We start from the raw sequence: 24,810 nt of genomic DNA, 5'->3' as shown, positions 1-24,810 counted from the left end.
ATACAGAAAGTAAACGGTGATTGTCAAGGGTAAGGAGTGAGCTGGTAGAAGGCAGGATGGGAGTGACTGCCAAAGGGTATGGGGTTTCTCTCTTGGGTAATGAAAATGCTCTGAAATCAGTGACAGCTGCACAATTCTGAATATAATAAAAACCACTGAACTGAACACTTCAAAAGTATATTCTATGGTAAGTGAATTCTATGGTTTGTGAATTACGTCTCAATTAAAAAAAAAGGATGTAAAGGATATATGGAAAGTATCTTGCATACTGTAGCTACTCATTAAAAGTTAGCCCCCTTTGGAAAGAGGTAAACTGAAACTCAGGGTAATCTAAGACGTTTTAGGTGGAACAGCATATTTTCAACAGAACTTAGTGTTCATTTGTTTGTTTAAGTATATAATTCAGTGGTATTTAGTGTATTCACAATGTTGTACGCTGGTTCATTCTTAGTTTGTTAGAACCTAAAAATCAGTCTGTTAACAAATCTGTTGAACATCTACCCCATTCTGAGTCATTTCTAGGTGCTCTGGAGAGTAAAGAGAAGGGAAGAATAGTTCTCATCTTCAAAAAACCTAAACCATTCTTAGGAAGATAAGAATGCAGTGAAGGAAGCCATCACTATACAGTGGACTTTCAGAGACAGCAAATGATCTTTATGAAGAAACAAGCCTTCTAGATCAAGGTTTTTCCCAGTATTTAATAGATTCAGAAAACCCCGATTTTCATAGATTAAAAAAAGATCAAGAAATGAGTAAAAACAGATTGAATATATTTTTTAAAACCCCCCAAACAAAACAACAGGGTCACAAAAATGATTCAAAAAGTAACATTAAATATCAAAGCCAGTCATTCACCGTGAGTGTTTATGACAGTCTACTGAGTCCTAACACTGAGTGAGCACCACACTCTTCCTTTGTTCAGACAGGGCCACATCCCATGTGTCCTTCTATCTCCCAGAGGCTGGTGCAGAGCCTTGCACGAGGTGAAAAGAATGACCGAACATCATCACCCTTAAGCACAAGCAGACACAGGAAAGGGCCTGCTACACTCAGGCAGAATCTCCTACCGCTTGTCTGAAACAAGTGTCACATTACTGCAATCTATTTCTTCACGCCTACATCAAATTGCTACTTAACACTAGATAATTCTGTAATGGGAACAGATGAAAACTCAAAATATAAATAGGAAGGAGATAATATAGCACAGCGGTTAGGAGCACATGCTCTGGAGTGAGACGAGGTTTGGGAATCATCGGCTATGTGACGTTGTGCGAGTACCCTGACTTTTCCAAGTCGGCTTCCTCATCTGGAAGATGGAACGCAACTATGCAACAGGAGCACCTTACAGCAGGCTCTTGTGAGAATTAAAGGGCATTTCTGGGGGGGGTTACTATGTGCCACAAAAAAAGGTTAGCTGGCATTATAAGACTGGGAACGCTCGAAAATCACAGAGCTCTAAAAGAGAGGTCCTGTTCCCCATCCCCATTGTCTTTGTCTTCTTTGCAAAGGTCTTTGGGCCCAACAGAGCCTGGAACAGACCAGAGCAGACCAGGCAGGCAATAACCCTTTGTTGAATGGCCCAGTGAATTAGGCTACAGACGCATGGCAGGACTGGGAAACAATGAATAAAAACCACAACCATGAAGGTTTTCCAAAGTCCAGTTGGACACTGTCTTCAGGAATGCTGGCTGTACCTGGAGCCTTGTTATTTGATAAGCCCAGGAGTTTGTTCTAAACTACATGAGGGTACAATTACCTCAAACCTCACTGTCTACATTGTCATGTAAATTCACACTATGAGTCTAAACAGGTTTTTGCTTACCATTTAGAGGGATTAAACAGCATCAGAGGAGGTTCAAATATATAAACTGAAACTGGTCAAAAAAGAATAGCCACATTTCAGAAAATATACCATTGGTGAGCTTTTTCCGTGATAAGGCTAATATTTTTTAAAAGGAGGCACAGTGAATTTAAGACATTGACATTTATAGCGGTAGCTCGACGCTTACTCTTGGAGGCCCAATTATCATCCCTGTCCATCTTGTAAGTGTCATGTCTTCGTCATCTTCTAGACCCCAGCTAACTGTGCCATCTCCTACTCCTTTCTGGCCTTCTTCGAGTTCTTCCAACAGTCGGAAATTGCGAGGGACTTTTACTCCTAAAATAAATGGAAAGAAATTCAAGATACTAGCAACTCCAGGGGAACTTGTAAGCCTAGAGCCAGCTGCTCATTATCACTAGGTCAGAATAAAGATGCTTATGTGCTAAAAACTTCTGTAAGTTGTCGTACCTCAAGCTTGCTGCTTATGAAGCTATCTGTATTGACCAGCACAACCAGAAGGAAGGGGCATGTGGTTTGTTACAGGTGAAGTGACGACTACACCAGGGCTGGATGACGGAACCTAGAAAGACACCCCACCCCCATCCCTGGAGCTTTGACGAACTTCATAAAGGGTTTACCAGCCGAAATGTTGATTAATTTGGGCCCAATAGTTTGAGATGAAAACTAAAGTGCTAACAAAAGCGCCTTGGAAGAAAAGAGGCCATTTCTTTTGTTTTGTTCTTATTCTACATCTCTGAGTCTAAGGGCATGCTCATTTGTTGGAACGACTCTCAAACTACCTTAGGAGGAACAGACGCCCTGGCCCTATCATGTAACAACAGTGTCCTCTTGATCAACTCAGAGTCAACAGAAGGCGGCAAGGATGAAAAACTGCAAATATTTCAGTCATAGTTTCTCTCTTGTGAAAAAGCTAAGAGGGCAGCCAGTTCTCTGCTTTACCTGTTTCCCCAAATCCCAAAGCCTGGAAAGTAGCTCATGGAAGCAAGCACACAAACACATCTCACAGGTTCATGCCACTGTACCTAAGTTCAGGCTGAGGCTTGCACCGCTTCTGGGTGTCTTCCAAAACAGAGTCTAGGTACTGGGGCCCAGATGGGGATGTTATTCTCCCAACCAGTCCTGCCTACCTCTCCCCGCACTCACCTCTTCCCCTGGCATTTAGACTATTCCTCAGGAGAAAACTCAGGATCCAGGCAAGTTACAAGCTTTCTTTACTGAGCCTCCAACTGGCCAGACTCTCAGAGCCAAGCAGCACTTAACATATGATTATGAAGAAAGGCCCACTGGAGGGACTCAAGGCTGTGGGAGGTGTTCTCTGTATAGCTCAGTATTTCCCAAAGTGTGGAACACATGTTACTATTAATTCAACTGGAATAAATACCTGAGGAAATCAGGCACTTTTCTAGGCACCAGGAAATAAGCTGTGAACAAAACAAAAACGCCTGCCCTCATGGAGCTTACATTCTAGAAGGAGACAAATACAAATTATGCAAGTTATGTAGTATGACAGATGGTGGTGTTCTGGAGCAGAGAGTACTGGTGGGGGGAGTTACAATTTTAAATAGGGAACATGACTTATCGGCAGCTGAGGGGAGAGTCTTCCAGTCAGAGGAAATAGCAGGTGCAAAGGCCCTGCAGTACGACCTTGCCCAGAGTGTCAAAGAACAGCAAAGATGCCATCTGAGCTAAAACCAAGTCAGTGAGATGGAAGAACAGTAGGAAACTAGGGACTCCAACTGTTAAAAAGCCACTGGAGTTCTGAATAGAGGAATGACAGGATTTTGACTTGTTTTTAACAGGATCCCTCTGGCTGCTGTATGAAGAGTACAGTGAAGGCAGCCAGGGCAGAAACAGCTAGAAGGCTATTGCAATAATCCCAGCAAAAGATCACAGGTGTTAACAGTGAAGGAACAGGGTGATAACAGTGCAGGTGGTGAGAAGTAGCACCGTTTTAGGTATTTCCGAGGTCTGAGCTGGTAAGATCTGCTGTCAAGATTGCCTACGAAGTGCGGGAAAAAGAGAAGTCAACTATGGCTCCCAAGCTTTTTTTTCAGGTGGTACATGAGTGAACACTTCATTTTACAGTCATGTATTTATTTTTAAGAATAACTTATTTAGGGCAAGTAATGTTAAACTAATTTCCCCTTTAGGATTATGTTAAAATTTTCCCTTTAAAATAAACATAAGCGAAAGAGTCAGCTGACTGAAGAAAAATATTAAATAGCACAGATGGTACTTGAAAGGAAACAGGAAAAATCTGAAAGCATTCTTGAATGGTCCGTTTGGAAAACACTGGCATTTTTTATCCACAGAAGAGCCAACTGGATTATTCACTTATACTGGATTAAGTCTCCTCCAGCAAACACGAAACTGAAGGCTGTTTGTTGACAGTATAAGCAAAAAACCAGACAATTCAATGCCTTTTGTTTAGCAAGAGTTAAATCTTTAATAATCCTAATTTGGCTTAGGAGAAAAAAAATCACTGTGCATTACTCCTGCTGTTACTATTGGTTACTTTATAAGCCTGCACTAATAAAAATGAATATCCAAATAGCACAGAATTGTACTGATAGTAAGACTGATAAACATCTGAGGTACTTGTTCACAGATGGTGTAATGGGCTGAACTGTGTCTCCTCAAGTTCGTATGTTGAAGACCTAAGTTCCAGCATCTCAGAATGTGACTATATTTGGAAACAGAGCCTTTAAAGAGGGGATTAAGTTAAAATGAGGCCATTAAGGTGGGCCCTAATCCAATATGACTGGTGTCCTTACTAGAAGAGGAAACTTAGATGCACAAGGAAACAACAGGTAGCACATCTGTATGGAGTAAAGACCATGTGAGGACCCAGTGAGAAGGCAACCACCTGCAAGCCAGAAGAAATCAAACCTGCTGATACCTTGATCTTGGACTTCTAGCCTCCAGAATTCTGAATTTCCATTGTTTAAGCTACCCAGTCTGCGGTATTCTGTTATGGCAGCCCTAGTAAACTAATATAGATGCTAAGTGACATCTTAAGAAACCTGGATAGATTATCTCTAGGTGCAACCTGGTTATCTCTAGGTACAAGGATTATGGGTGGTTCCAACCCCCCCTTTCCAAATTTTCTGATTTTTTTAAAAACCACGATTGTGACTTCCTTCACTCTGTATGACAGACTCTAGATCCATCCATACCTCACTACAAATAACTCAATTTCCTTTCTTTTTATGGCTGAGTAACATTCCATTGTATATATGTGCCACATCTTTAACCATTCATCTGTCAATGGACACTTAGGTTGCTTCCATGTCCTGGCTATTGTAAATAGAGCTGCAATGAACATTGTGGTACATGACTCTTTTGAATTATGGTTTTCTCTGAGTATATGCCCAGTAGTGGGATTGCTGGGTCGTATGGTAGTTCTATTTTTAGTTTTTTAAGGAACCTCCATACTGTTCTCCATAGTGGCTGTATCAGTTTACATTCCCACCAACAGTGCAAGAGGGTTCCCTTATCTCCACACCCTCTCCAGCATTTACTGTTTGTAGATTTTTTGATGATGGCCTTTCTGACCAGTGTGAGATGATATCTCATTGTAGTTTTGATTTGCATTTCTCTAATGATTAATGATGTTGAGCATTCTTTCATGTGTTTGTTGGCAATCTGTATATCTTCTTTGGAGAAATGCCTATTTAGGTCTTCTGCCCGTTTCTGGATTGGGTTGTTAGAATCTGTCATACAGAGTGAAGTTAAGTCAGAAAGAGAAAAACAAGTACCGTATGCCAACACATATATATGGAATCTAAGGAAAAAAAAAAAGGTCATGAAGAACCTAGGGGCAAGACGGGAATAAAGAGCAGACCTACTAGAGAATGGACTTGAGGATATGGGGAGGGGGAGGGGGAAGGGGAAGCTGGGAGAAAGTGAGAGTGGCATGGACATATCTACAATACCAAACGTAAAACAGATAGCTAGTGGGAAACAGCCGCATAGCACAGGGAGATCAGCTTGGTGCTTTGTGACCACCTAGAGGGGTGGGATAGGGAGGGTGGGAGGGAGGGAGGCCCAAGAGGGAAGAGATATGGGGATATATGTATATATATAACTGATTCACTTTGTTATAAAGCGGAAACTAACACACCATTGTCAAGCAATTATACTCCAATAAAGATGTTAAAAAAAAAAAACATGATTGTGTCATTTGATCAACAAAACACTTAGGAACCATGTCAACCAAACTGCACTTGCTATTCGCTTTGCCTGGAACACTCTTCATCAGTCATGCTTCCTCACCTTCTCTAGGGATTCAGTTATGTGACACCTGATTGAAATAAGGATCAAGGATTCTCTGAGAGTGGGAATCTCACTTCATAGTATTCCCTAAGTGACTAACTTTAAGTGGTCTGTGTTCTTTAGTGTTACCAAAACTTGTTCAAGTCAAACAATCAACAGCAAAGTACAATAGCTCCCATGGCTAAGCCCTTCACTCTCTCTCTTTTTTTTTAAAGATGATATTGGGGGTAGGAGTTTATTCATTAATTTATTTACTTTTGCTGTGTTGCGTCTTCGTTTCTGTGCGAGCTTTCTCTAGTTGTGGCAAGCGGGGGCCACTCTTCATCGCAGTGCGTGGGCCTCTCACTATCGCGGCCTCTCTTTTTGTGGAGCACAGGCTCCAGACGCGCAGGCTCAGTAGTTGTGGCTCACAGGCCTAGTTGCTCCGTGGCATGTGGGATCTTCCGGGACCAGGGCTCGAACCCGTGTCCCCTGCATTAGCAGGCAGATTCTCAACCACTGTGCCACCAGGGAAGCCCAGCCCTTCACTCTTGAATGAAGTTACACATGTGACCTCTATTTCAAGTTGCTCTCTTTGGCAAGATAAAAAATGTGCTTTCTTTTCTTTTCTTTTTTTGCTGCTCCTCGGTTTACAGGATCTTAGTTCCCCGACCAGGGATTGAACCCGGGGTCCCAGCAGTGAAAGCGCCAAGTCCTAACCACTGAACCGCCAGGGAATTCCCCCAAATGTGCTATTTTTTGTTTCAGATCTTTAAATCAGGTTGGATTAATTATTTCAGGTGTAACTGTTCCTCTTGTAAACTTTAGCAAAGAACATCCTTATAGGTGGAAATATTCCCTCTTCATCTAACAACCAGGTCTGATTAGGAAATCTTTTTTTTTTTTCAATTTTTTGGCCACGCTTCGCGGCAAGTGGGATCATAGTTTCCCGACCAGGCAACGAACCCGTGCCCCCTGCACTGGAAGCAGAGTCTTAACTGCTGGACCACCAGGGAAGTCCCCCTGATTAGGAAATCTTAATCCAAATATCACAAGCTCATTGCTATTAATTTCAAAACAGGTAGTGAATTCAACTTATATCTTTCTGACGCTTGATTTTTTTGACTTCTGAAGTAGGGGAAAATATTATATTAGTAATGAATCTTGCACTTCCAACAGGTATTTCCATTGGATTAGACATTTAATTACTTAAAAACAAAGCATGCAAAGCTCATATACACAACTGCACAACAACAAATTAGTCACTTAAACTTATTTTAGGTTAGTATTTGGAACAGTAAATGAGCACCACAGAGGACAAAGTCAGCTTTTCGTTGTTACTTCTGTACTGACATTACAGGATGATTCAATTTGATTCAATTATAAAACAGGCATCAAAACAGCTTAATAAATGAAAAATTCTGGATTGGCCAGCATCTATTAGGCAGTCTAGAAATATTCCAAGCAGGAGTTGGAATATACATATGAATATCAGAATAATTGTACTATATACTGGTTAATTATGATAAGCATTTATTCCATTTGAATAGCAGTTCTCAGCTTTTTTGGTCTCAAGACCCTTTTACACTCTTAAAAATTATTGAAGACTTCAAAGAGCCTTTGTTTATGTGGGTTATAGCTATTGACATTGACCAAATTAGAAAATTAAAACTGAGAAATTATAAAAATATTTAATTCATTTACAACTAACCACAACCAACCATTATGTGTTAAGATAAATAACATATAACTATATTTTCCAAAGAACAAAATTAAACTAGTGAGAAGAGTGGTATGGCTTTGCAGATGTCTTTAATGTCTGGCTCAAAACAACAGGAAGTGTTAAGAACTGAGGTGAGCTGGAGAATACACATCCTGTCTAAAGGGGACAGTCACTCCTTTGCCCTGGCCAAATGTCTGTGAGTCAGATTCTGCTTATGGGACACCACTTTGCAAGATCCGAGGTCACCTAATTGTTCTCAAAAATCCCTTTGAGCCCTAACATCCTAGGTTTAGCTCAGAGGATATTTTAAACCCTCTGAGGGTAAGGGTAAATAAAGGTTGATAAACGTTGTAATCTGGCATTGGGCAGTTAAGTACTCAGTTAACCTTTATTTAGCAAAATCTCGAAGAATTTAAGTCCACAAAGTGGATAACTTTTATTTTTTTCATTTTATTTAAAAAATTATTTATTTATTTGTTTATTTATTATATTTTTGGCTGCACTGGGTCTTTGTTGCTGCACACGGGCTTTCCCTAGTTGCGGTGTGCGGGGGCTACTCTTCGTTGCGGTGCATGGGTTTCTCATTGTGGTGGCTTCTCTTGTTGTGGAGCACGGGCTCTAGGCACACAGGCTTCAATAGTTGCAGCACACAGGTTCAGTAGTTGTGGCACACGGGCTTAGTTGCTCCATGGCATGTGGGATCTTCCTGGACCAGGGATTGAACCCATGTCCCCTGCACTGGCAGGCAGATTCTTAACCACCGCGCCACCAGGGAAGTCCCTGGATAGCTTTTAAAGAGGACTGTTACTTTTAAATTCATTTTTCCTAAGCCATAAACTTTTATTTTCACTCAAAAATTGATTAAGGGCTTCCCTGGTGGCGCAGTGGTTGAGAGTCCGCTTGCGGATGCAGGGGACACGGGTTTGTGCCCCCATCCGGGAGGATCCCACATGCCGCGGAGCGGCTGGGCCCGTGAGCCATGGCTGCTGAGCCTGCACCTGTGCTCCGCAACGGGAGAGGCCACAACAGTGAGAGGCCCGCGTACTGCAAAAAAAAAAAAAAAAAAAAAAAAAAAAATTGATTAAAAGCGAAGTCTGGGGAATAACTACAGGTAGCAGAAATCAGGAACTGCAAAAATTTACAAATTATGCAGTGATTCATTTAGCTTTTTTTGATATTTAAATAGAAGTGGCTGATTAGCATCTGGTTAGCTGGTATACTGACCTCTATCTAGTAAGGAACCATCTAGGGTTCACCATGTTTAATGTGTGTAAAACTGAGCTCATTCCACCTTTACAAGCAATATCCACACATTTCAGGACTGCAATTTTTTTAAATGTTAGCTACACTTGTTACCTGTTGTCAAAATTTCTCTACCCATAAATTTGTTAGTAATATATATGTACACATCCTTTCTTTCAGTACAGTAATTATCAAACACTTATCCAACACCATGCTAGACCGTATTGGGGCTATGAAAGAAATAAAAACAAGAGCTTCCCAATCACAGTATAAAGTCTCACTATGGAAACAAGATGCACATACAAAGTTCAATAAAACAAAACAGTATTAGAACGTATGAGAGAAATATAACCACAGGGCAACGTTTCTTAATCTTTGAGGGGGTCATAGACCCCTCTGAATGTGATGAAAGCTAAAGAGGTGGGGCCATGTTACTAAGAGGACTTTATCCTGAGGGTAATTAGTGGGGAGCTGCAAAAGACTCTGAGCAGGGCAAGAGATGAGGCAAATCTCCCAGGTAATGTTCAGGATGGGCTGAAGGATTACAGGCCAGGTTAGGGATGTGTTACTACTAACATCTCAGGATACAAAGCCAGAAGCATTTGCTTAGAGCAAATACTTGTGACAACGGAACAAGTTATGAACTTCTTATAAGCTGAGGTAGGTGGGATGTTAAAGAGATTTAAGGCAGCACATATTAATTTGCATGACTGTGGTGATGGTTCCCATTTTTATAAAAAAAAAATTAAAACAACTGGCCTTTACATGGTAGTCTTTAGATAAATATTCGTTGAAAAATAAAAAAACTGAGCAAAGGATAAAAAGGTATGCACACTCCATTTTATAAAAGATAAACACAAAGTCAACCCATGCTTCCCCGTTATGTGTATACTCCCATAAACGATCTTTAGATGCCATGGAAGTACAATCACAAATGTAAGGATACCTGGTTGACCACTCTATTTTTATTTTTTTTTTAAAGATTTTTTTTTTGACGTGGACCATTTTTAAAGTCTTTATTGAATTTGTTGCTATACTGCTTCTGTTTTATGTTTTGGTTTTTTTGGCTGCAAGGCATGTGGGATCTTAGCTCCCTGACCAGGGACCGAACCCGCACTCCCTGCACTGCAAGGTGAAGTCTTAACCACTGGACCACCAGGGAAGTCCCGACCACTCTATTTTAAAAAGGCTGGTCAGAGGAATGGCGAAGTTACCTCCCACAAATAAGAATCAGAATATAATTTAGAGAAAATTCTATAATCTCTCAGCAGAGGGTTAAAGACCAGGAACCTAGTCTCAAATCCATGCTCTGCAACTTTCCAGCAATCTAGCTGGGTGACTATGCCAAGTTACCCTTGACCCTCAGCGTAACAGGGATCCCGATACTCCTTGCCTCTACAAGTGGTGAGGAAGAACCAATGAGGTAAAACCTACAAAAGCACTTTGTGTAATACCTGGGACAGAGATTGAATCACCTTCATCGGCACTGTACTATCCACCGTAGTATAAAAAACAAAAACCCTCACTTGATCCCATATCCCCTTCTAGCTACCATCTCATTTCTTTGTTCATTTTTAGCAAAAAATCTCAAAAGGGCTGTCTAGACCCCCTGTTTGCAATTCTTCACTCTACTTGCACCTACTCCAATCAGGCTTTTCCAGCTAGTCACTCACCCAAACTGCTCTTGTCAGGGGCACCAAGCAGCACCCTCTAGCCAAACCCTGTGGTCAACTCTCAGTCCCCATCTCAAGTTCCTGGAGCTCTCAGCAGCACCCATAACTCCCTCCTGTAACTCTCTTCCCTTAGCCTCAGGCTCTCTTCCTACCTCACTAGTTGATGGCCTCACCTCCTTGACCTCCAAACACTGGCTGCCAGGCCTCAGGGCACAGCCTACTGACCGCTGCTTTCCTGTCTACTCCCCAAGTGATTTTACCCAGACCAATGAAGCTTAATAACTCTCCAATCTATATTTCCAACTAACTGCGTTCTACACATCTCCATTTATATGCCTCATAGGCCTCTCCAACTTAAAACAATTCCAAACAAAACTCCCTTGCACTCCTCAAAAAACAAAAAGTACCCACTCTTCGATCTCAGTATATAGCACAGATTTCTCTGGCTAGAAATCTTGGAGTTATGATAAGAAATCTTTCTCTTACACCGCATATCTAACCCATTTCCAAATATATCCCAAATACAATCACCTTCACCATTCCCACTGCAACCACTGTTAAGTCAGATCCCATCACTCCTCTTCTCAAAGCCCTCCACTGGCTTTCCCTTAATATCTAGCATCCAAACTCCTTACCTCACCTACAGAGCCCTACCTGTTTCTCCAACATCGTTTCCTGCCACCCTTTCCCTTGCTCCTCACCCTCCTTCAGCCATACCATCCTTTCTGAAGTTCCTGAAGAGGCAACCTGACTTTGCTTTTGCACCTGATGTTCCCTCACCCCAGAATTCTCTGTCCCCGAGCTGGGAATGGCTGGCTGGCTGGCTCCCTTATTCTTCATCTAAGTTCCAACTTCCCATTCCCTTATCTTGCTTTATTTTTCTTCACAGCATCATTACCACTTGACATTTTAAATGTATTCTCTTCCACTTCATTAGTTGTTTACCATCTGTCTCTCCCATGTGAACATAAACTCCCTGAGAATAAAACTTCATCTGTTTTGTTCACTGCTGAATTTCCAATACGTCAAAGAGTGCTTTGCCTAAAGCATGTACTCAAATGCTTGCTGAATGAATGAATGGTGGCCGGGTGTTAGCTAGGGATGTTATTTCAGAAAGAATAATGCTCAACGTCACAAAATTCTAACTCTGGTTTATTTCTGGAAATACAGCAGGGAAACATTCATAGCACTATTAAAAGGGAGTCTAATATTATAAAGATGATCAAAGGGGCTTAGTATGGATTTCAAATAGCCCAAGAAAAGTTATACATTAAGTTTTGAATATGATGATCTTAAGAAGAAACACAAATCTTCAACTCAGAGCTGGGCAGTCCGCGGAGGTCCTCTAAGAGCCCCCTCACCCCCAACCTCATGCTCCTTTACCTTCACACAATGTCTGCGCTGTACCTTTTCTTTTTCTTTAAATTTCATTTTCTTTCTTTTTTTGTTGTCTGACTCACTCTTGGAGCTTCTCAAGTTAGAGTTGTGACTCATTCAATTCTACCTCCCCAGAATCTGGTATGCTACCTGGCATGTAATGGTACTCAATAAATGTTTCCTGATTGAAGAAAAGGCAGTACCTCTTCCTTTCCTACTGTAACCTCTCATATGGTCTACTGTGGCCAAAATACTGGACACTATACCATATAACTGAGATACCTTAACAAAGATAAGGTTCTTTGTTTTGAGATAATTAAAATTTGATAAGTAGTTTTATTTTTTAATGAAGTGTGATCAAGACTTTTAGAGAAACTTTTTTTTAAATGAGGGAACACTGGTTTTTTTTCCCAAACCACACAAGTCAAGGATTCTTCATTACAAACTGAACTTTGTTTCATAAAATATATATGAAAGCATGTTACTGATATTTCAAACCATTTAGAAACTGCATACAAAGTTAATACATCAATATTTTCTACAAAGCAAGAGCATTTAACTCCAAATGGCCTAACTCCAGTATTTTCTACAAAGCAAGAGCATCTGACTCCAAATGACCCTTGTTCTAGAACCTCAGGGGCTACCCCAGGGACATAAATCCAAATATTGGTGGAGTTCAGAGCTCCTGCAGACCTTGTGAGTGTATCAGTCACAGGGACGACTTCATTCCATCCCAAATGGAGAGAATAGGCTCAAAATCATGACACGTTAAACAAAAGACTTCAGTGAATATATTAAAAATTAAATCCATATATGTCAAAAACCAGAAGCATAACAGATCAGAAAAACTCAGTGATACTCTAACATATTTTCTTCCTATGGCACTTTAATCCATTGAATCAAGCTAAATTTTAAGATTCCTAAAATTTGTGTGTTAATCTGACACCTAAAAGGCAGCTGAAGGAACAGCTTCAAGAGGCAATAGAGGATGTAAAAATGGACTCTTGTTAATCTTAATAAACTATAACTATTAAAAGGTTAACTATGAAAATGTTAAGATAACTCTACCAAGGTGCTAAAATAACGCAGTAACCCAAGATTTTTAAAAAGAAAACATTTGTTCCTGTTACTTCAGAATTCTTTTTTCCAGAAGGATTTTTCCTGGATTTGTGTCAGTATCAAAAGTCAGCCAGTTTTTCTCCTGGCTAAATATAAACTGAAAAGTCAGCAGCTGCAGGATATTACAAAGAAAATATGACAACCAGGTTAAAAAAGTATGAATATTTGATAGGGTTTTACACCATGTCCTAGTAAAACATTTAATGCAGTAATTCGAAACACAGCAACATATTAAAATATTTGTGGTACAAAAAGGATTTTGAAGCCCTTTAAAACATCTTTTTTGGGAAAAGCATTGCCACAAAGCAGCGGCTATTACAGCATGCCAATCTTGGAAAACCCTGGCCTGGCCTGGGTCTTGACTTAAAATGGCAGAGCCTCACAGGTTTCTCCTGGAAAGAAAGCTGCCAGTTGAAACTGGTTTGGTTGCCCATTCAGGGAAGACAGTGAACTGAGCTAGGAGTCTGGTGCTGCTACCATTCTGAAAATAAGGAGGCCTGGAAGGTGATGCACCTGGATTAAACGTTCTTGAAAAGTGGGCATAAAGTCAGGGGCAGGTAACTTTTGTTTCTGAGCAACTGGCAAGTGCAGTGCAGTCTGGGTGCCTGGTTAGGGCCTGTCCAGAGGAGCATATTTCTTCTCTCCTTCTATACAACAATGATTCCCCAAGTATGGTCCCCAGACCTGCAGCCTACACATCACCTGGGAACCGGCTGGAAATGTAAATTCTCAGGCCACACACCAGAAACACTACACTACATTACACCATAGAACTATCGAATCTGAAACTGAGGGTGGAGCCCAGCAATCTAACAAGCCCCCCAGGTGATGCTAATATATACTAGTTTGAGAATCACTGATCTGGGGGAAGAAACAGCGGCAATCTATCATTCTTTACAGTCTAGACAATGTGACAACAAACAGCTGGTGACAAGATGCAAGATCCTGTGTTTCTCTGCTGCTAGGGTGACCAAGGCCAAAGATCAAATTTTCTCTGAAAGGGGTGGAGACAAAGAATAAGGTGTGGTAAGTGCCTCAGGACAGTCAGGGAAGGAGAGAAAGAGTTAATTCTATGCTAAAGTCCCTCTATAAATGCCAACTAATCAGGACAAGAGCTTTCCTTTTTGCAAAGCTGAACAGGCACTTTTGCTTCTGCCCTATCAGATATAATGTTTCTCCAAATATGTCAAATTTATATATTTGGCTACATCAAGATGAGACCCTGGATTAATTCACTGCAACATTCAATATTTATTGAGCACCTACTCTATGTCAGGGACTATGTGGGTGCTAGGGACACAGCAGAGAACAAGGCAGAATCCTGCCCTACTGGAAAGGCACAGAAATGTGGAAAAACAAACAAGAAACCTTCAGATAAGGTTAAGCACTTCAGAACAGAACAGAGACGTGATAATGAGTGAGAAGACTACATTGAAAGGGGTGGGCAGGGATGGACTTTCTGGAGAGCTGAGACCTGAAGAAGGAGAAGCAGGCAGTCACAGGCAGGCAGAGCATTCCTAAAAGGGGAAGAGCACGAGCATAGGTGTGCACATCACGTGAGCTCAGGGGCAGGCAAGGCCAAGACCATGGAAGCCCTTGTGGGCCATGGAAAAGAGATGGATTTGATTCTAAGTGCGGCGGGAAGGGCTTTCTGCAGAGAGTGGCAGTTTCTGTTTTCTCGCCCGTAAAAAACCATTCTGCCTCCTCTATAGAGAATGGATTAGAAAAGGGCAAGACTGGAAGCAGGAGGCTTTTGCAGTCTTTCAGGCAAGAGAAAGGTGGTACTGGTAGGACAAGAACGACAATAATGCCGATGGAGAGAAGGAGGATTTGGCATCTATTTTGGGGTTACACCTACTGAACTTGTACGGGGTGAACGTGACAATGAAGAAAGAATCATACTTGGTGTCATTACTAGCCACCCATGAAAGAACTAATCCACCAAGGCAGGAAGGTCAACAGACCTGCCAATGGCTGAAGGAACTTGAGATGCCCAGCTGGAGAACAGGCAACGGGGGCTGGAAAAATGTTAATATGGCCAAGGGCATATGTCCTGGAGCAGGGCTGTCCCAGTTCTGTACCCTGGTTTGCAAGTCACTGGCTCTGGGCTTCAGGCAAGTCAGTTCTCCTCTCTGGGCCTCAGTTTCCTCACCTTCACAATAGATACCTGCTTCAAAGCGTTGCTGTCAGAAACGAGATGATGTATTTAATACAGTGTCTACCCATAGTTAGCCTTAGAAGTGCAGCTTAAAAAGAAGTCTGAAGGGCGTGCATGTCAGTGAAGACAAGGACTGACTTTGTACATGACATGAGGGGGCCCTAAGCCCAACGAGTGTTGAGTTATTGAGTGTAAAGTATAAGTAAGAGCAAGCAGTGGCCTTCACTCTCATTAGACAGCACGTTACCCAGAATGGGTGAAATGTGGCCAGGGATATGCTATAAAAAGAGTTCCTGCTACAGGTGGCAGACGCTTCTCATTAAAGCCTGTTCTCTCATCAAGATTAAACACGCCAAGACTGAGGAAGAGCACATGCCTGAATCCATGCCTTTCCATTTCCCTCCTAAGGCAGTGGAGCAGGTTGGGGAAGGAAGTGGAGTCAAAACCCCCTGGGCTCTAATCTGAGTGTCACCACTCCTCAGCCAGCCATCCACCTCCCTCAGGAATATTGGGGGGCCAATACTTCCCCTGGTGAGCTCACTAGGTTGTGGAGAGTTGGATGAGATGACATAGCAGGTTAAGTCGAAGTACTAGGAGACCTCTAAACCACTATACATAATATAAAAGTTACAGTGTTAACATCTCTACTTCACCAAATGTGCTGCTCCATACTTCCCTGGGGCCTTTCAGAATTAAAGAGAGGATTCCTGGGACTTCCCTGGTGGCGCAGTGGTTAAGAATCCACCTGCCAATGCAGGGGACACGGGTTCGATCCCTGGTCCGGGAAGATACCACATGCTGCGGAGTAACTAAGCCCGTGAGCCACAACTACTGAGCCTGCGCTCTAGAGCCCGTGAGCTGCAACTACCGAGCCCGCATGCTGCAACTACTGAAGCCCGTGCACCTAGAGCCCGTGCTCCGCAACGAGAGAAGCCACTGCAATGAGAAGCCCGAGCACCGCAACTAGAGAAAGCCCGTGTGCAGCAACAGACCCAACGCAGCCAAAAATAAATAAATAAAGGTGTCTACTCTTTAAAAAGAAAGAAAGAAAGAAAGAAAGAAAGGATTTCTAACTTTACATTTTCTATTCTACATTTATCAAACTACTGTAGAGCTACACTTCAGGAGAGAGAGAGAGGGAGGGAGGAAAAGAATATGGTGGGGGGAAGAGGGTGGTTTTAAAGTTATTGTGAAAGGGAAAATCATGATCATCAAATTGACCCTGGCAATCCATAAGAGGAACAATAGACTGTAGTGGCCCAACAAAGCGTTTCCCCTCCATCACTAGAGCAGACTGCTGTTTCTTCAGCTGAGTACAACATGAAGAAGTTCTCTTGAAAGCAGGGCCCATGTTGTACAAAAGGCACTTGGCTACAACCGGCACAAGAAGATGCTCACAGTGAGACACACGGGAACGAGACCAGCTAAGAGACTACAGGTTCTCATCTGCCAGCTCCAGCTCTTTCTAGGCAACTCCCTTGAATGGAATGGAAGACTACATAACCCCCACTGCCCCTTTGGTTAAATGTTCGTAAGAGGAGTGAGTGTATGCGGCCACTCCAACGTATGCGACTTTAAAATGTAAAGGGCTTACTTTGCTGGCACTCTGTTTCTGGTTTACTGTCAGGGCAGCCTGTGGGATGCTGGGTGAGAGGAAAGATCTGGCAGCCAAGGGCTACTCTTTGAGGCCCTGCAATCCTGGCCAAGGCAGGAGGAAGTCACCTGTCACAACACCAGCATCCTGAGGATTCCAGTGGGTTTTCCACAGTTCCACCCTCTAAGATCTATGAGGAAATCACACACTGAAGAAGCAAAGGAGGTGGGAAGCTGTTGTCACCAAGTGTTGAAAGCAGTGACCACAAAAAACTAAGTTCAGCTCTTACAGGAACTCAAAGGCTTCACAGCTGTTTCCTGGCAACCAGGGGCACAGATTAATCAAGAGGTTTGTTCTAAACCTAAGGAAGGCCTCAGGGCCCCTGCCCACACCTGAAAGACTTCTCAGGGTTAGAAAGCAGGCCTGTACACTCATTTTAGTTTAACCCAAATATGGTCTTTCTGTTCCCTTAGCACTCTGCACTCCTCTCACTGCCTGGGAGCAATGGTCAGATCTTGTCATTCCTCTCTTTTTAAGACTCTCATTCATTCATTCAACAAACTTTTACTGAACGTTTACTTCAGACCAGGTACTTGTTCAATGGCTTTCTTCCACACTGAATAAAATCCAAACTCATCCCCCTCCAACTCGTCTCTTTAACAAGCCTCCCTTGCACACGGAGGCCTTTAGCCTGTTCTCCCAACACGCCAAGCTCAGTCCTGCCACAGGGCCTTTCCACTCAGTCTCCCCATCCCCTGCCTGTGACACACACTGTCGGCTCCTTCCATCATTTGTCTCAGTTCAAACACCCCCTCTTGGAGAAGGCTTCCCTGACCACCTCTCCAGACACTACATCACACAATTTCCTTCACAGCATTTACTGTTATCTGAAATCTTAATTATTCACTCCTTTAATGGGCTTCTCCCTGACTCGAAAAGAAGCTCCTCAAGGACAGGGGCTATGTCCATCTTGTTCACTATTCACAATGGGACACAGCAAATTCTTAATAAATACCTGCTGAATAAACAGACAAAGGAGTTCTGGGAAGCCCTCCCCCCCCCTTTTTTTTTTGCGGTACGCAGGCCTCCCACCGCTGCGGAGCACAGGCTCCGGACGCGCAGGCTCAGCGGCCGTGGCTCACGGGCCCAGCCGCTCCACGGCATGTGGGATCTTCCCGGACCGGGGCACGAACCCGTGTCCCCTGCATCGGCAGGCGGACTCCCAACCACTGCACCACCAGGGAAGCCCCTGGGAAGCCCATTTTTAGGCACCTCAAAACCTCTTCCATGTTATCTAAACCATGCCAAGAGCTCTTGTATGCCACTAGACAGCAGCTGACGATGGTTTATCTGACCACCACGGCATTTATGAAGCACTCTTCAACTGGCAGGGCTTCAAGAAGTTAGAATTAAGGAGCTGTTAAACCGGATTACAGGTAGCCAATCTCAAGTGATTGCCAAGGGGCTGAGCTGCAAAGCCGTCACAACGCTGGCTGCTGCAGGCACAGTGTACCCCCAGTTCAGAGCAACCTGGCAGGGGTGTTATTCTCGTGAGACGTTTCCCACAGCAGGCTGGCCTGACTCAGCCCCTCTCTTCTGAGAATGTCTGTGGCAGTCTCTTTGTAAATGAACTGACTCAGCACTGTTCCAACTGGAACCAAACCTAGGAAAAAGATGTGTGGTTTCCTCATCCTCCAGGAAGACCCCACTGCTTTAAGTGTAAAAGGCAGCTTGGGGTAGGTGACTTCGGTCAGATCCCCTACTTCCAATTCCTTCTATTCCCATTCTAACAATCAAACAAAGGTGGCCCCTTGGGATACTAGAGGAGTAACATCCTGGACAGACAGACTCCCCTCACCCTGCTCGCTTCGGCTCACCAACTCTCTCCTAATAGTGCTGCTGCGGCCTTAAACAGCTGGAGGATTTCAGTACTCAGGCAGGTGGTCCCGTTCGTTTCCTCCATCAGACGTCACCCACTGTCACCTCATCTGGGAGGACTTCACTGGCCAATGTCACTGCCAGGCACCTCAGGGGACACCCTCCTCACCAAAAGGGGGACACTCTGTTACTCCCAAATTCTGCACTTCCAGAATCTGACCCTCTTGCCTCGTCAGCCCCTCTGCGGGACCTTCCCCAGACGATCGTCACCCTGCCTCTTCCAGAAGGCCACCTGAGTCCACCCCCTGATGCCCAGCTGTGAGTGTTAGCTCTGAAACAGATCCTTCAGGACTTGATCCTCTGGTGCATCTTAGGAACACAGAGCAGTGAATCCAGTCTCATCATCAATGCTCCTTCCCTTTACCTACCAGGGCCTGGAAGAACTCCCCCTGGCCCACAGTGTAGCCCCCTCCTTCCCTCTTGCACCTCAGCTCTCTTCTCCAGTCACCCAAGACTTCCCATTTTATGTGTTCCTCTCCCCATAACCCATCCAGCCACTGGGGAACTTCTGAGCTGAACTCCCATATGTTACCAACACCCGAAAGAGTGGGAGAGAGACAGTCTCCATAAAACAGACACTCCTAGGGTACGCTCTCCTCACCCAACAAAGGAGATTTTTCTTCTCTAAAAAGAACATCTCTGAAACCTGACCTTTTCCCACTCTCACCCACTGCACGGGGCTCCCTTCCCCAGACAGGCACCTCCAGGGCTCCCAACTCATCTGTTCTTCACCCAATATCGCAAGCTTCCACTAACCGCCCTACTCGGAGCTTCCTCCTAAAACCTAACATCTCCAAAACTAGGGGCCTGGGAACGACGGGGTCATTTCACTTTCAGCTGCTCCAACCAAATCCCTCTGGAATCTGAGAAATCCCTTTCCTCTTCTCACGTATCCTATGGAGATGCTCTTCAGCCCCCCACAAAGCAGCCACCCCAAGACTCCCCCTTTCTAATCAACATAAAAATTTCCTCAGCTCACCCAACCCCCCAAACTAACACTGGAGCCCTGCCCTTTACCAATGGGGGATCCTCTCAGTCACCCCCTCAGGATGCTGTTTTCTTCCCTCATCCATCCTGAGGGGCTTCTCCGAAGTCCCCGCCAAACGGACATCCCAAGGCTCCTCCCCCAACCCGGACACCCAGCACCCAAATAAAGGACTTTCATCCATTTTGGGGCGCCTCCTCGTTCTCTAGGGGACCCCTCGATCTCCCCTAAAGAGCCGCCAGCCCCGGTCTCCTCGGGAGTGCCTCTGGGCTCGCCCCTCACCCGCTCTGGCCGCTCCGCTGCGCCGCGGGACCCGGCCCTTCCTCTCAGCAGGGTCCTCACGCCGCCCGGGGGAGCCTCTGGGCCTCGCCGCGCCGCCCACAGGCCCCTCAGGCCCCTCAGGCCCCCGCCCGTGCTTCCGGCCACCGCCTGCTCCTCCTCCCCACTCAGGCCGCCTGGGTCGCCGCCACGGGGCCCAGGGGACAGAGGCATCGCAGAGGCCCTGGCCCCGCAGCAAGGGCCTTCGCGGGTCCCCGGCCCCCGGCCCGAGCCCATGCCCCCTCGGCCGGCCGGGACCGGCGCCCCCGCTCACCCGAGCCCGTGGTGGCTGCCATCTTGCGTCGCTGTCGCTCAAAGGCCGGCCCCTTCTTCACCCCCCACCCGTTCTCCGGGCTCTTTTGCGCATGCGTGTGCGCACACGCAGACGCCTCCGCTGACGCCCGCTCCGCGGACTGCGCGACCCGTTGCCGGGAAGGTATTTTTTCCTGTCTAAAATTTTTAGAGAGAGGAAATGTTTGCGTGCGTGAGGGCCCAGCAACCTGCAAGGCCCTCCAGGCTCTGGTGCGACGGAGGTATTGAGGTGCTTGGTGGGGAGGGCAAGGGTGATCAGACTTGGAAGGGTGTGACTGTGAAAGAAAAAGAAAAGAAAGCTTTTAAAAAGCGCCTATTGTCACAACCTATAATGGAATATAATCTGCAAAAAAACCCCACCCAAAACCAAAAACCTGAATTACTATGCTGTACACCTGAAACTAACACAATATTGTAAGTCAACTATACTTCAATAAATATAAATAAATAACTAGATGCAAGTTTATAATATTTTTAAAAAGCACGTATTTTGCCTGGGGCATTTTCCTATCTAGTTGGATCCTCACAACAACATCGCTACCAGGTCGGGCTTAAAGTGAAAACTTAAGGCGAGAGGGGTTAAGCCATTTATCTAAACTCAGCTGTTAAATGACTGAGTCAGAATTTGAACCCAGGCCAGATGTCTTGCTTCCAAGATCGATGCTCCCAGGCCAGAAGGGGCTTGTAGAAGGGCAGCTAAATGACTTGGGGCATTAAGGTGGCAGTGAATGAGCATTCACTCATTCATTCATTCGTTCACTCTTTCACTCAATCCATTCATTCCATCGAACAAATATTTACTAAGCATCTACTATGTGCCAGACGCTGTCATAGGTGCTGGGGATGGATATACATCCCTGAAGAAGCAAGCTCCTGCTCTCATGGGCTGATTTTAGTCGGAGACAGGAAGCAAATAAACAAATAGGGAAAAACATAACTATAATAGGATAGTAAACCAGAGAAGAAGTGGTCAGGGAGGGCCTCCTATGGAAGTCACATTTCAACAGCGACCTGAATGATGAGAAGGAGGTAGAGGGAACGGCATGTGCAAAGGTTCTGGAAACATATACTTGTAAATGTTAAATCCAAGAAGTGACTCCTCTATGACAAATGGTCTGAGAAGCTCTTATATGGATATGGAAACAGGCTGAGAGAGGTGAAAGGATTGCCTCAAAGCAACACAGCTAAACACTGGCTGAGAAAGGACTAGGACTTTCAGTACAGAGGAACAAGGAATCTGGAAGCCTTCACCCAGTGCATCCAATTCATCACCTTGTTCTGACACAGTGTCTCCTAAGCATCTCTCTACTCCATCCACTTGTCTCCCACTTGGATCATCCCAGCAGCCTCCATTCTTGCCCCCACGCTCCATTCACCTAAACCTTTCAGTAGCTCCCCATTCCCATGGGATAAAATACAGACTCTACAAATTGAGTGACCACAGAATTATCATCCAACAATGACAATCAGCAGATTGAAAGGGGGCCTAGTATGACCTTGCTGGGACAACAACCAGGAATCTCCAGGGCAAACCAGGATGGTTAGCCACCCTACCCACAATGCCCTGCACCTAGGCCAGGACTAGGAGGGGGCCAGTGAGGGGTCTAGGGCGCCAAATTTAAGGAGGCTTTCACTCTCCGATCCAGACTCTGCACTTGCACCACCCTTCAAATGTGTGCCTCCCTAAAATCTGCACCCTGGGTGCCTCACTTTCCCCCTTCCCTGGCACTGCCTGCACCTCTGAGACTTGCTGTACCCCTCCAGTTACACTGGCCCTTTTCAAGACCTCTGGAACACATGTCCTCTCCCTCCTCACGGCCATTGCCTGTGCTGTTCCCAGTCATTGCCCGCTCAGGGAAACTTTCCTTGATTTCTCCCACCAGGTCAAATTCAGCCATAACTGACGCTCCAAGTGCCACGTGCGTCTTCTTCCCAGCACTGGCCACATGCAATCATCTTGACATTATTCCGTGTATCACGTGAGTCAAGTTTACCTTGAAGAGCACAGAAGATATTTGCCCTGGACTTTGGGTCACTGTAAAAAGTCATATAGCAAGTGGGAAGCATTTGGGCTCCTCAGGTGGACTCACCTCTGGCGTGAAATTTTCTGGGTTCGAGTCCTCCTTCACCACTCACTTTGCTGTGTGACTTGAGGCAAGGGACTTGAACCTTTCCTGGCATCAATTTCCCCTTCTGAAAAGGGGGATGATGGTATCAACCTCATAGGGTTGCTGTGGGGATAAAATGCGTTGATAAACGTTTTGGCACCGAGAGAGAAGGGGACAATAGAAGAGCTGACAGTTACCAAGCTGTCATATCCACCTTTTAATCCTCACAACTCAGTGCCACAACTCCTAGGAATATCCCCAATTTAGAGGTGAGAAAACAGACTCAGAGATAACAGGTGGAGGAGTGACGATTAAAACACAAGCCTCTTATTCATGCTCATAAATGTTTACTCGCGTAGATTCCGTGGTTCCCGTGGGGAATTTCTGTTAAGCAAACTGACGATAAAGCGAATTTCTACACAGAGCGCCTCGCAGGCGGACTAGATTAAGCACGGCAGCCCGAGGCATGCTGGTAATTATAGTCCAGCGGGGTTGCGGAGCCTGCTGGGAGTTGTAGTCCTCCCCGTACTAAAGCGCTCTCGGAGAGGCTCCGCCCCCTTCCCGGTGGTCGCCACCAGTCCCCAGAGCGGGATTCCTCTGGCCGCTGCGCCCCATTCCCTCTCTGCGCTTGAGCTGGTAGCTTCTGCTTTCGCGGATGTGAGTCCTGTTTTATCGGATTCGTGGGAAGATTTCAATGGCTAATAGAACTAAAGAATTTAGAAAACGGCTTGACAGAGCGAGTGCTATATAAGTATTAGCTGCTGCCATTATTACTACAATATTATTATTATTATTTCCTCAATGACCCTTGCAAAGTAGCTGTTGTTATCTCCACATTTGTCAGATGTGGAAACTGACAGTCGGTGGAGTAAGATGGCCTTCCTAGGGTCACACAAGAAAGGAGTAAATTCAGGTTTGGAATCCAGTTCTTTTAACTCTGGGGCACTTGATGTTTCCTGTGTGGTGAGGGAGCTGAAGCCTGGAAAGTTTTAAGCAAAACGTAGGCGGGTTTGCACTTTTACATTTTTACAAAGTGCAGCCTGGCTGCCTCAAGGAAATTGAATTGGGTGGCAGCAAGACTGCAGGTGAGGGGTCCAGAGAGGAGGTGTGTTGGACACTGCTAACTGCCAGTCCAGTCATGACCTTCCGTGCTCACAGAAGCCTGATTCTGCTTAGGAGGCCGAAAATCCAGGTGTGAATCCAAGCCAATCACAGGCACTGCCATTTCCTTTTTTTTTTTTTTTTTTTGCGGTACGCGGGCCTCTCACTGTTGTGGCCTCTCCCGTTGCGGAGCACAGGCTCCGGATGCACAGGCTCAGCGGCCATGGCTCACGGGCCCAGACGCTCCGCGGCATGCGGGATCCTCCCGGACCGGGGCACGAACTCGTGTCCCCGGCATCGGCAGGCAGACTCTCAACCACTGAGCCACCAGCGAAGCCCACTGCCATTTCCTTTTGCCAGTGGTTGGTCCAGGGATGTGCCTGTGATCTAGTTCTTTCTGGCCAGTGGAGTTGGGGAGGAGGTGTTTGGAAAGTTTCCCTCTTCTGAAAATAGCTGGAGAGAAAGCCTTTTTTGTCTGCTTTCCTCCTTCCTATATATGAGGTTATGATGGTTGGAGCTGTGGCGATCATATAGATACCATGAGGCACAAGCCTGAGGATGAAAAACCAACACACCAAAGATGACAGCACAGAAAGATGGCAAGAGCTAAAGAGGACCTGGATGATGTAGTTGAGCAGCTGAACAAATCCCAGGGCTGCCTACCTATAAGCTTCTTAAGATGTGATAATTAATGTCAGTACTGCTTAAACTGCTCTTAAAAGTAAGTTGTTATCTACAGCCAAGGAAGCTGGCACAGTGTTCCAGGAAAGAGATATATGGACTTGGACTGTTCCACAGCATTCACTCAAGAACACTGTTCTCAACAAGGCGGGAAAACATCCAGGGAGTTCCGGAATCTCTGAGATGTGAAAGGCATGAATAGATTGAAAAAGTATATTGAAAATGTAAAAAATGCAATATACTTTACAAGACCTACAATATCATTTTTTAGAGCAATACTTCTCAAACTCTAATGTGCAGGTAAATCACTAGCAGTCTTGTTTAAATGCAGATTCTGATTCTGTAGGGGTGAGGGGTGCTTGAGATCCTGCATTTCCCACAGCC

At 44.9% G+C, this 24,810-nt stretch overlaps 1 protein-coding gene across 2 annotated transcripts in view; it reads right to left on the bottom strand.

Moving 5' to 3' along the window:
• Positions 1-20,594, bottom strand: part of UBE2V1 (ubiquitin conjugating enzyme E2 V1) — a 31,355-nt gene extending 10,761 nt beyond the window's left edge. Inside the window, exons 1-2 of one of the 2 annotated variants that reach the window (XM_082645381.1) lie at positions 20,499-20,594; positions 2,010-2,158 (exon numbers count right to left, since the gene is read on the bottom strand). In XM_082645381.1, the coding sequence (XP_082501507.1) occupies positions 2,010-2,158; positions 20,499-20,520 (171 nt within the window). In that variant the 5' untranslated portion in view covers positions 20,521-20,594. Of the gene's footprint in view, positions 1-2,009; positions 2,159-20,188; positions 20,287-20,498 lie in introns of those variants that run through there. The other variant, XM_082645382.1, reaches the window with a different exon arrangement.
• Positions 20,595-24,810: the final 4,216 nt, after the last annotated feature.

This window comes from Mesoplodon mirus (assembly GCF_964341445.2).
Source record: "Mesoplodon mirus genome assembly, chromosome: 15".
NCBI classification, from domain to species: domain Eukaryota; kingdom Metazoa; phylum Chordata; class Mammalia; order Artiodactyla; family Ziphiidae; genus Mesoplodon; species Mesoplodon mirus.
Note: the sequence above shows the minus strand (reverse complement) of the source record. Positions and strands in the feature narration are given on the sequence as shown.